Source organism: Heliconius melpomene, chromosome 2 (assembly GCF_056956725.1).
Source record: "Heliconius melpomene rosina isolate 202511_hmr_F chromosome 2, ASM5695672v1, whole genome shotgun sequence".
Lineage (NCBI taxonomy): Eukaryota > Metazoa > Arthropoda > Insecta > Lepidoptera > Nymphalidae > Heliconius > Heliconius melpomene.
The window spans coordinates 7,619,242-7,631,625 of record NC_140390.1 but is presented as its reverse complement, the minus strand read 5'-3'; the positions used below and the strand labels follow the sequence as shown (position 1 = coordinate 7,631,625).

The 12,384-nt window shown below is 31.2% G+C and overlaps 1 protein-coding gene across 13 annotated transcripts in view; it reads right to left on the bottom strand.

Annotated features, from left to right (window-relative positions):
• Window positions 1-12,384, bottom strand: part of LOC146540682 (cytospin-A-like) — a 48,672-nt gene that overhangs the window by 22,070 nt on the left and 14,218 nt on the right. For 6 of the 13 annotated variants that reach the window (XM_085198177.1, XM_085198185.1, XM_085198195.1 and 3 more), the window contains exons 1-4: window positions 8,928-8,987; window positions 8,642-8,697; window positions 8,158-8,330; window positions 7,676-8,033 (exon numbers count right to left, since the gene is read on the bottom strand). In XM_085198177.1, the coding sequence (XP_085054303.1) occupies window positions 7,676-8,033; window positions 8,158-8,330; window positions 8,642-8,697; window positions 8,928-8,972 (632 nt within the window). In that variant the 5' untranslated portion in view covers window positions 8,973-8,987. Of the gene's footprint in view, window positions 1-7,024; window positions 7,253-7,675; window positions 8,034-8,157; window positions 8,331-8,641; window positions 8,698-8,782; window positions 8,870-8,927; window positions 8,988-9,222; window positions 9,292-12,384 lie in introns of those variants that run through there. The other 7 variants (XM_085198223.1, XM_085198214.1, XM_085198230.1 and 4 more) reach the window with 5 other exon arrangements.

The window sequence follows — 12,384 nt, the reverse complement described above, 5'->3', positions numbered from 1 at the left end:
AATTTAAAAAAAAAACAATTTATAAGAACATTTTTGATATAAGATAACATACAAAATTTCTATAGTATAATATTCAATTCAAATGATAATATAAGCATAACTCACATGCTTCTACTATTGTATAAGTACAATAGATACTTGACAAGGCCTCGCATCAATAATTGATATCGTATAGTATAGTATGCCAAAATAAAATGACCACTTATATGAATCATACAATTCAAGGATTCGTTCTGGAATTTCGGAAATAAACTTTAAATACTTTTCTTTTAGCAGCTTCACGCTTTGTCCTGCAGGATAAGCAATGCCAGCCTAGTGTTAAGAAACTCCCTTCCCCGACACCATATTAAATTTTATTAAATATTTCATTTAATACGAATCAAACCATGCCTTTGCGCCATGATTCACTTCATTTCACTCAAATTTAAACTCTAAAAGGAGAATTGGCAGACCAAAACGGAGATGGCGAGACGAGCTGGACCATTACTAATAGACCAGAGTGGAAGAAGTGGAGGAAGGCCTTTGCCCAACAATGGGACAGTATAAGCTACGGGAAAAAAATGAGAGTAGAGTATCTTTATAATACTTTAGAAATGTCATATTTCAGTTGCTATGAATATTATATTATTTATAGCATTAGAGTTAAGCCACAGTTCTGCGGTTGATCTCTGTGTCCATTTACAGTCTTATTTACATAACGTTAATATAATATAATACCTAACGTTTACTCATTGCTTTACTTCTTCCATATTATTAACAAGGGCCATATTATCATAGGTCAAGTAACCGCTTGCTATAATTTATGTTTGATTAATAATTAATATCTTCCACTAATTAATGTGCTGTGCGAAGAAATTAAGAATAACTATAAAATTAAATAATCATAAAAATAATTTGTTTCCTATTAGGTAATTTGTTTATTTTTTTAGAATAGATAGATAAAGCATTTGCGTTGCACAATTTGGTTAAATTACCTTTTTTTAGCCTCACTCTGTAATGCGCAAACGCAGAGGTAGCCTGGTAACCTAGTGATAAGACACTCCGTTTCCATTAAGACACATCTGTTCCTCAGTTTCCTATCGAAATTTTGAAGGCATTGCGTGTCAAGTGGCGGAACTCAACGACGTGCTTTGCCTCGTTATCAGAGTCAGGCAATTAAAATATTAAATATTTAATTTCCTCGAGTGAGGAGGAATTTGTTTGATATAGAAGTATAGAGGTAATATATACACGTTTCAAATTTTACAAGTTTTAATATTTAAATGTAAAAATGTTTGATAAATATGCAAATAACCTTCCAAAGTACGAATGTTGAGAATATAATATATATTTATATATAAAATATATAAGTATATGAAATAATTGTGTAATAATTGTATGAATAACAATTGAAATTGTTTATAACAGCAAAGCCATGGTAATTTTCAGCGTGACTAATGTTCCCTACACTTCGAAAATCCTACCAAATTGAAAAATACAAAATTACAAGTGATTAGTATTAAATACATCGACACGTGAACGCAGTCGGTTAACCTTGTTTCTGCGAACAAACACATCCTTGGACCGCAGTTGGGCAAATAGTTGTTATCGAATATCGCCTATTGGTTGGTGACGTGACGCATTACTTTAGTAATTCATGAAATATAACAACAATATGTTACATTTTTGTTTTTGGATTGTTTTTTGGTTAGGAAAATGAGGGATTCGTTAAGTCAACGTGCTTGTTTTCAGCTTCACGGTGTATCCCGCAAGAAGCTGGTTAGGCGGACGGAGCCTCGTGTTGAGACACTCTGCTCCTCACTTTCTCACTGGCGAATTCTGGTTTTGAGAAATAATTAAAATATTCGTGAAGAAACTAAAATATTAAATATTTTATTTCCTCGAGTGGAACCTCGAACCCACAACCTGTCGCGTTTAATCAATCGATTTCCTTAGTACAGGAATTGAGATAATTGAAATGTCCAAATATCTTAGTAAGAAATGCTTAAAACCCAGCAAAAACATAAAATTATCAAAAAAGACGGAATTTTTCTACACTACCTAATTGGAAACAAAAAACTCCACATCTAAGGATACCTACGTCATTTTATTAAAGTTTTATCATATAAAACAATCTATGAACCTAATTAGAAAACAATAGGCGCAAGCGCACCCTCCCACGAACCGTACATACGCAAGTACAATGTGCAAATTATACAATATTTTAACGTTGTTTCAAAAATATATTAAATATTAGCATTATTATTATAATACACTAGCGGACGCGCGCAGCTTCGCCTGCTAATTTGAACCCTTAGGGGTAGGTGAATTCTAATAAACCATGAAACACGTGTTCAATGAAATATTTTTAAGAGTCTAAATTTTAAATTTTATAAAAATCGATAGCGATTTAAAGAGTTTTCCTTAGAACTTAATAATAAAAATATACAAGGAAAACAAAGGGAAACTATGGTGATTTATTTAGTCTAAAAACTAAAATTATATCTAATATATTTTCTATATTATAATTTTTAGTTAAATATAAAAATTTTAAGTTAAAAAAAAGAAATCGGAAGCACATGTTTCGACAAGTAATTCAAGTCACACAAACTCTGTGCATTCAATAGCTGAAGTGTTTTACTTTCCCCTAAGTAGGTACATGCGGGCGTTACATTTACACGCGAGTGATTATGAACCGTAACTTGTTAGGTAATAGTGTGTGAATAAAATAAGTTTTTAAGTATAAAGTACTAAGCATCGATTCCCACTCGAGGAAATTACAGCTTTAATATTTTCATTCCGTCGCTCTGGTGTCAAGGCAAAGCGCGGCGTTGAGTCCCGCCACTCAACGTGCAATGCCTAAAGAATTTTGCGGAAAGTGGCTAAGTAAAAAAAAGTTTCATAATAAATATCATTATATTCTGTTTAAAGTGGATTATTGAAATTAAAAAAAGGTTTAAGAATCTATTAAATATATTTTTTAATTGATAATAAATAAAATTACATCTTTACGTCAACTCAACTGATTTTAAAAAGATATTAAAAACAAATGATAAAGGATCCAAATATGTAACAATAGAATTTACATTATATTAAGAACGTCACACATTTCATTTTCACCGTTAAGGAACTTCCTTTGTCTTCCACACACAGACCCAGAGTGAGCCAAGTTAAAAGTTTATACAAACATAACATAACACAGCTTCACGCTTTAACCCTAGCGGGTTAGTCAGTGAGAACGGAGCGCCAAACCCTACTGTCTCTACATACCTCTATCATCTCGTCCACTATCATCAACCTCTTCATACATGCCCCCGTGGGATCCTCAAGCTTTTTACGTGACCTTCCTTCAGTATCTTTGATACTGTATTTTGGAAGGTCAACCGAGGTCTCCCCCAAAGTTAAATATTAAACGTTAAAAGTTTTTATTATCAGCATTTATTATGTATTCAGGCGACGTTAGAATGTGTCTAATTATCACATAGAAGCCGGCACTCATACGTTCTAGTGGAAAAACAAAGATTGCTACGTGAGGCGATGTGAATAGATGAGATTGTAAGATAAATGTAGGTACCTAATGAGAAATATATTACCTTCTTTATATATATAATTTTTTTAAGCACCACGTTGTACAGACGGGGAACCTAGGGAACCACCCATTAACGACACTTCCGTTCCCCTACTTTCTATCAATTTTTGGATTCATTGCGTTTTTATTGGCGGAACTTAACGCTGCGCTTTGCCTCGTTCAACAGAGCGATGAAATGAAAATATTCAATATTTTATTTCCTCGAAATCGAACTCCCAACCTGTCGTGTTTATAGTCGCGCTTGTGCCCCTGCGCCACTACTGGCCTGCTGTATTAATGTACAGAAGATTTTACAATATGTAACAAATTATGTGGAGGAATAATATACAAATTGATATAAATCTATATATATAAAATCGAAAGGTCACTCACTCATCACGAAATCTCAGAAACTACATGTGCTAGGAATCTCAAATTTTGCATAGGAGTTACTTATAGGACGTAGGTGCTCGCTAAGACGGGAATTTGCAATATTCGACTTCTAAGGGGTTGTTTTTGGGGTCGAAAGTTTGTATGAAACTTCGTTACTACAAATGCTAGGAGCCTCAAATTTTGCATAGACGCCACTAGGACGTAGTCATGGAGACAGAAATTAACAATAAAATAGTTCACGCGGGTGTAACCGCGAGCGGGTCGCTAGTTAGTTAATATATGTAATGTTATAAAGTACCTAATTATTAAATGTTATATAAGTAATTCTTCAATTATTATATTTCTTGAGCATGAGACTGTTTAATTTATATTCTATCGAATTGATATTCCATAAAATATATGAATATAATTATGTATATTACAAAAAAAATATTAAAACTAATTTAAATGTAAAGCAGTTTCTCAAATACCAAATCACTTATGAAAATAAATAACGACCATTACAATCGTCCAGTAAGTTTTTGTTACATACAAAACTGTTGCAACGGAAGTATGGGATACAAAAGGATAGTATAGAAAGATCGCCAGATGCATCTCATAGATCAATTCGATACGTACGAAACATGCACATGCACATGTCGACGTGCCTTTAAAATTATCTCTTCTGGTTTATCAAATCTTGAACTTGTATTATAGAAAAAAATCTGGCTAAATTCCTTGCTGTAGATATTTCTCACTCATTATCAGATAAATGTCCCAATCGAAGCCATGTTTTGTTTTTTTTCATTTCCTTGTCCTGGTAATAAGATAGAGGGTGGCGTTAAGTTCCGCGACTCTCTGAGTTGAGCTTGATCTATGCGATATATATCGCATGAAGTTACAAAACTATATTATTTAACTATGAATAATCTAATTACTAGATAAGTATTTCTTTAAACTAAAAATGTTATGTTAGCTTCATGTATATGGCCAAGTAGGTAGAGAGAAACCAGTGTTAAAACACTATTTCCCCGACGCTACCAAATTTTCGAGACATTGTGTGTTTACCAGCGCCGCGGTTTGTACCTAACTACATCCGATGCATTTTCTATATTTTTTAATGAGAACCAAATAGGAAAAAAAGCTTGAGAAGTGTTACACTCACAGCCAGACCACATTCTGAGGATGCTCCAATTATGGAGTGAAACAAGATTCAATGCACAAACAAATAATAGAATGTACAGACTTCCTTTAACGGAATTTTTGCAAGGCTTTAGAAGTTACAACTTTTGAAGATATCTTGCTATTAAAATAAAAGTTAAAACAAAATGTTTTTAGTTATCTATTTTAATAGTGTTTGTCTTGTTGAGCAATAAGGGTACAAACAAAAACGAGTCAAGTGCGAGTCTGATTGGCCCATCGAGTGTTCCGTACTTATTTCGGTATTGTAGGTCAATAGAAATTACCTACAACTTGTAAAAGTTGACAAACTTAGGTTTGCGGGTTTGCCCATTTCTATAAAATGAACTACAAATATAAATTTTTAAATATTTCTTCCATTAAATATTTATAAATTTACATTTTTATGGAATTTATCTCGTGATTTATATTGTAAATTCTCACTCTGTAGCAAAATTAATATCTATGTATCCGCGGGAAATATTCTTGTAGAATGAATGAATTGAATTTCATACAAAATGCAGCAAAAGGATACGAGTACATTAATGCTCGTATCAGCATTAATGTATGCAGCAGTATTTATTTCAGTTTTATTTCTCCACGCGATCTCTCGCGAGACGGATAATGAAGAGATCCTATAAGGGTTCCGTTTTTCCTTATGAGGTACGGAACCCTAAAAAGGTATATTGTATTGCAGTCGATCGTAACTTACTGAAACCCTTTCGTATACGTACTTGTAGGTATTTGTATCGTAATTACATACGTTAAGCTGTAGCTAAACAGTTTAATCGGCATACTAATCCGATACCTTTAAATACTAAGTACCTGCCTAACAATGTAGTAAAAATAGATTAAATACTTATTTTATTTATAGTAGATTTTTAATATATTAATTCCTTTTAATTTGGTTTTGTTTCTTTTAAATTGCGACCCGCTCGCGTGTTTACCAGCTTAACTACATAATTACTAATTTACTAATCTCCATTACTTTCATTTTCTAATAATAATAATATCATTTAAAAAAGAATATCTATACCTATATATTTAAAACTAAAGTTTCAGTCAATTCAATTTAATTTTAATAAGTTTTAAAAACATTAACAACTAAAAAAAATTAAAAACAAAACGAGCATAATTAAAAGAAAATTTAACTAAAAAAAACCAAATGGAAATGGTACAGAGGTAAATTTTACAAAAGATTTAAATCCATTTATAGTCTGTAGGTATTTGACTACAATACGTTTATAGTCGTAATTGTCGACGAACACAATTGACTGTCCGCTACATCATACATGGGACAGTGTGTGTCCCCGTTGCTAGTTACGTCAGTATAATATTAACTATTGATTTTGAACCGTTCGTTATGCCATAATTTAATTAATAAAAATTAGAAATATATTATAGAAAAAGAAAACTAAAACTTAAATGTGTCATTTTATAAAAAAATACCTAATAATATTTTTTTAAATTGCTCGGCATAAACACAAAGTTATCAATGATAATATTATGTTTAAATAGTGATTGTTATATTTTATTTTATCTATATTTAGATTAATTATGTCGATTGACGATTCGGTTTACCGTGTTCGGAGGCGTCTTGCGTTGCATGTAATTACCGTAACCTTGAAATGTCACTATTCATTAAGGCCTGCTTATCTTATTTTAGCTTAAGCTTTGAGACAATCAATTATTTTTTTTATAAAGAAAAAAATCAACATGACTAAAGATGCATAATTTAAACTTCATTTAAATGTAATATTTAATTTTTAAACCATGAACGCAGCTGTAGTCGTTTATTTATTATGTTAATCTAAATATAAAGGATGAGACATAATAAGTTAACTTTCACACTACACGCTGAACGGCTGTAATTATATGTTTATACGAGAAAGCAAGTAACGAGACGGCAAGTAGAATTTTTGTTACATCTGTATATTGACGCTAGGCACTAAACACTAAAAGAGCACAACACTAAATAACTCCGATCACACAAAGCACAAGTTATAAACACACCATTATATTAAAAAAAAGTTCGTTTTATTTTTTAAAGTTCGAAATATAAAGCACCGGCCCGACAGAACACGTCCGCGGCCAACCGTGGCAAACAAACTTGCTATTCGGTCGCTCAAAAACTCGGGTCTCGCATTTCTTTATATAATGCGACTCGATTTAAAATCCACTAGTGATACGAATTGAGTTACGTTAAGCTTACACATCATAAAAGTCGTATTATACTACGAGGAAAACATTCCCCGTGCGAGAAAGAGAGGTATAATGTTATCTGTCTATTTGCTATAGGTGTAACAGAGACAAATATATAACTGACATTCAGGTATAGGCTATAGACAAAAAATATTCGTCACGTGTGTCACAACGAAATCGTATCGTTCATTCAAAAGATTTCGTAGTAAATGACACTGAATTACTACTTATAAAAGGAGGAATTTGCAATGGCGTTAAATTTATGGCGGGAAATATCAAAAGTTTAAAATGTTTAAAATTATAATTGTTATTACCTTATTATTATGATTAGAGTAAGTAAGATTTGTAATAATTAGATAAATAGTGCAAACATACCGAATGGAAACAACTGGAATAGGTTTCACGCTCTTCACCACATTCGCGTTTGTCCACACTGTGTTGTTATTTACATATTTTTCCCGTTTTAATTTAACCTTCTCTGAAAGTTTTGGCTTGAGAGTTGGTGGCAGAATGGAATCTGGCGTTTTGGGCTTCGATGGTGCTGGATTTTTCTTAATTATCTTAAACACATTAGAACTAAGATCATTTTTGGCCTTCTCAACGTTTCTTGGCCCCCCGGGGTCCGGAGTCAATGGTTTATTTCTCAACGGTCTTGCTGGTTCTAAAAGTTTATCAGTTTGTACGCTTAGAGTTTTTTCACTGTTTCGTCTCTTGATTTTAGGTTCTGCTGTTGCTAAAAATAATTTGCAATTTGCTAGAATTTACGAGTGTAAGTTTTATTTGCTCAAGCAGGTATGACTACAAATTGACAGATGATATTGTAGCCATACATTTATAGTAGACATTAACATAATTACCAGTTCTAGGTCGGTTTCTCGTTACAGGTTTGGTCTCCGCGCTACCTATTTTGTTGGTTTCTTGAACTGAATAAGAACTGGCGGCTGGTACCGCCTTGCTACGAGAGCTGAAGGTGGCTTTGAAGAAATTCGCTGCTATACCCTTGCGGATTAAGGATGAACTTTGCGTTTGTCTACAAAAAAATATTATATTCATAAAAATATCATATTTGAACCGGTTATACTATCCTCAGTAAAGATTAGTGTCTCCATTTCTTTATTATTTACATTTTAATACGAAATACATGCAAATACATGCTACAAGTGCCATCTTACTTTTATTATAAGAACTTAACGTTTTATTGACATCACGATAGATGGCGCTCGCTTGTTTAAACTTCAGAAAACGAAATGAGCTTTACAATTAATCATAAGGAAAATATAAAACATACAAATAAATATTTACTGATATATTTATAATTGTAATTATAAAACAATTACTTACTGGAGTTTGACGTCGCTAGGCACCTTTGGCGCCTTCTGCTGCATAACCTCCTCGATCTTAAAATTAAAAAAAAGAAAATAAATTATAAATAGTTACACTCACATATAGAGAAACAAATATATTTTATTAATAATTACAGACTTTATTGATACTCATGATTTTTTTAATATTTTAAGTTACTCATTGCAAGCGATAACAATGCACTGACAAAAATTGCAAATAATTATAATATACCCACGAGTTTCTTATCAAAAATTATCATTATTGATTAGTTGTTTATATTTACCACGATAAAATTATACTGTCTTGTCCTTCTAACTCCTGTCCACATTATGGCTAATTGTATATTATATATAAATATTACTTATATTAAAAACTAAATAAATTATTATGTATTTTCTAAATCAATATTTTGACAGAACACTGAATTGACGCCGTAATTTTTTTAAAAAAAAGACTAATATTTATTTTTTATCTATTTTAATGACAATACTTACTATGATTACAGTCTATAGTTTTTATAAATAACGTAATAATATATAATTATAATAAAAATAAAAAAGGAAATTAAACAAATATACCTTTTTAACCTTTTTAAACGCCATAATGAATATATTTCTTTAATTGTTAACCCACTACTGCAGGTTGTTTGTGTGAAGTGCAAGCACCTACTACGAAATGTAATATGAATCCTTACGAGCTCACGTCAAATCACAGTTCTCAACCTTTAAAAACCCGCATCTACGGCTTGCGAAAATGGTGATAAAATAATTTAAACAACAATTTTATAACACTGAGATAAAATTTAATACTTCTTTATTATTTCAAACTAAATGTTTATAGTTCTTAGCTCAATTTTTTTGGCTTAACAATATAATATGACCTATTGCATTCTATTTAGTATCTTCTGTCTAGTTCTATAACTCTATTTTGTTTAGTTATATAGTACTTTAAATAAGGAAGATTAAGATAGTATATATATTTATGTCATATATTATAGTACAGTCGACCAGTAGTAGCCGCCATGAAATTGGCTGTAGACAGGCTGTGCTAATTGGATGTTAGGTTATTCTTTCTTTTGAATATTCTCCTTCCTCAGTCAACAATACACAAAAGAAACCACATTTTCAAGACGGCCACAATTCGTCAACCGTACTGTAGGAACGTTTTATATTTTTTTAAGAATTATTATGTGCGCCAGACAGACGCCTTAGCGCTAATTAAATCTAAATTTCATACATAATCGCTATACGCCATCCACTGTGTTTTGGCACACATCCACCCACACCCTTAACTCGAACCCTCCCCATGATATCATACCATTTACATATATTAATATCCTCGTGACATCATTAGGCGAATTAAAAATTATAAGACTTAAAAGATTTATAGTTTTAATTAATAGTTTTACCCAAAAAAGCGTATTCTTTTAAAAGTATGCGACTCTATATATTTGAAAAGAATCAGAACTTCCAAGCTTTACAACATCAAAATCAATTATGTACGTAATTTATTTTAACAATTTAAAATCTAATATTTTATGACATTAAAATCTATTATTTAACAATATTTTATATTAATTAAATAAAAATCTCCAAAAAGTGATTATTAAATGACAATTTATATGGCAATAATTTTGGCCGTAGTCAGCGGGTGGCCGAACGCTCGCAGTTGGAGTAAATCTTTAAATATCTACATAGATTACATAATATATATATATAAAAGACTTATCGTAAATCGTATTATCGGTAATTATTTATAGAAACCATCAAGGAAAATAGAGGCCGTTGCGGCCCAGCGGCACGAGGGTGGTGACTGTAACGCGACGGTTATGAGTTCGATCCCCACTCGAGGAAGTGAAATATTTGTTATCATACACGCAATGCCTCGAGAATTCGGTACAAAGTGGGGAACAAAGTGTCATAACACTAGTTTCCCTCTGCCTAATCAAACCTGATTAGAGAATCAAGGGAAATATTAATATATAAATATTAATATATAATAATAAAGTCTGTCAAAAGATTAGTTACAATTTTTCTAGTCTATTACAATAGATATCTAGATCACTTTTTAACATGGAAATTTAAGAAATATTTAGAGAATAACAAACAAAATTTACAATATATATCTAGATCACTTTTTAACATGGAAATTTAAGAAATTGTTAGAGAATAACAAACAAAATAAAAAAATAGAGTTATTGTAATAACAACGAATCATGTAGTATTACATTTTGGAGAAAAATACCTACAATAAAATTTTAATCAAAGTAAACATATGGACCTAGCACATATCTAAGCTAACATTATACAAATTAGTTAAACAACTATAGTTGCGTCATATCCTTTTAAGTAAATATATACACATAATAACTATGTACCTTATATATAGATACCTATGTGTGAGAAGGCAGAGATGTAATTGAAGGAAAAAATATTACCTATACAAAAAAAAACAAATCCACGCTGTATCCCGCACTCAGCATTGTAGGCATAGGGAACCTAGCGTTAACGCACTAAGTTTCCCACTTTCGACCGAATTCTGGAAGCAATTCACATTAAGTGGCAGAACTCAACGGGAGAAATGATATTTTACTTTTAATAGTCAAATAATATAAAAAACAATATTTGGGCTTAATGAGCCCGAAAGTTTTCGGTACGTATATAGAATTACTTAGTTTAAAAAATCTATATTAGTTGATTAAATTATTGCCTTCTTCATTTTGTCGGCTCGGAAGACAGGTCTTTCCGAGCCGGTGGTAGCTTCCTGGAGGACTGACAATACTGACATTTCCATGTAACTTTCAACATAGCTTCGATTCAAAAATTTATGCGAGAGCCTTTTAAGTAAAAAAAAATAAATTCCAAAATTTCAACAAACAACTCTCCTCATTAGAAACACTCATAGAAGTAAAAAAAGACCTTGATCTATTATCTGATCTTATCTAAGTGATAAAAAAGTGTTTTCGTATATTATCACGTCGACTTTAGTCTTAGACATAAGCAAATTGTTGCCTTAGAAACTGTTTCTCTAACGTTTTAATAGAAAAAAAAGCAAATAAATATACAAATTTTTAAAGAATAATAAAATATTTTAGTTTTTTTGTATGCTTACATGGAAACGGCGTAAAAAACTTCTAAATGTTATTATATGGTCATTATTGATATATTATTATTGTAATAACATACAATGAAAAATGAACACATTCATATTTAAACATGATGATTTAAATACGATAACATTTTATTAAAAAAAATAATTCCAAACGTTAGAAAACGAATAAGGTAGTCACGGCAATACAAGGCAAACCCCCCATCCCCCCTTAATTCCCAGATAAACCCATGGAGGTAGTTTTTCTAGGAGTTGTGTCGAATAATTAGGGGTTGCTTTTATTACTCATACCTTTACAAATGTGACTCACATTGAACCTTAACAAGCGATACGAAGCTAATAGTATTTATTATTTTTAATGCACATTTGTATATAAATGTTTATATATTACGAATGAAAATTGAATTAACCTCGACAATATTATTCAATCAATATGATATATATAGGAGATTTTACGAGGTTTCTTTTTATATAAAACTATAATCTGATTGTTGGATTTGTACGATAATGCTATAGAAGAGCATATTTTTCAAACTGCATGCCTTTTTTTATGAATATTTGTGAATACAAATAAGACTATATACGAAATATCACTAAAAGATACTGTAATTAAGTATATATAAATATCACCA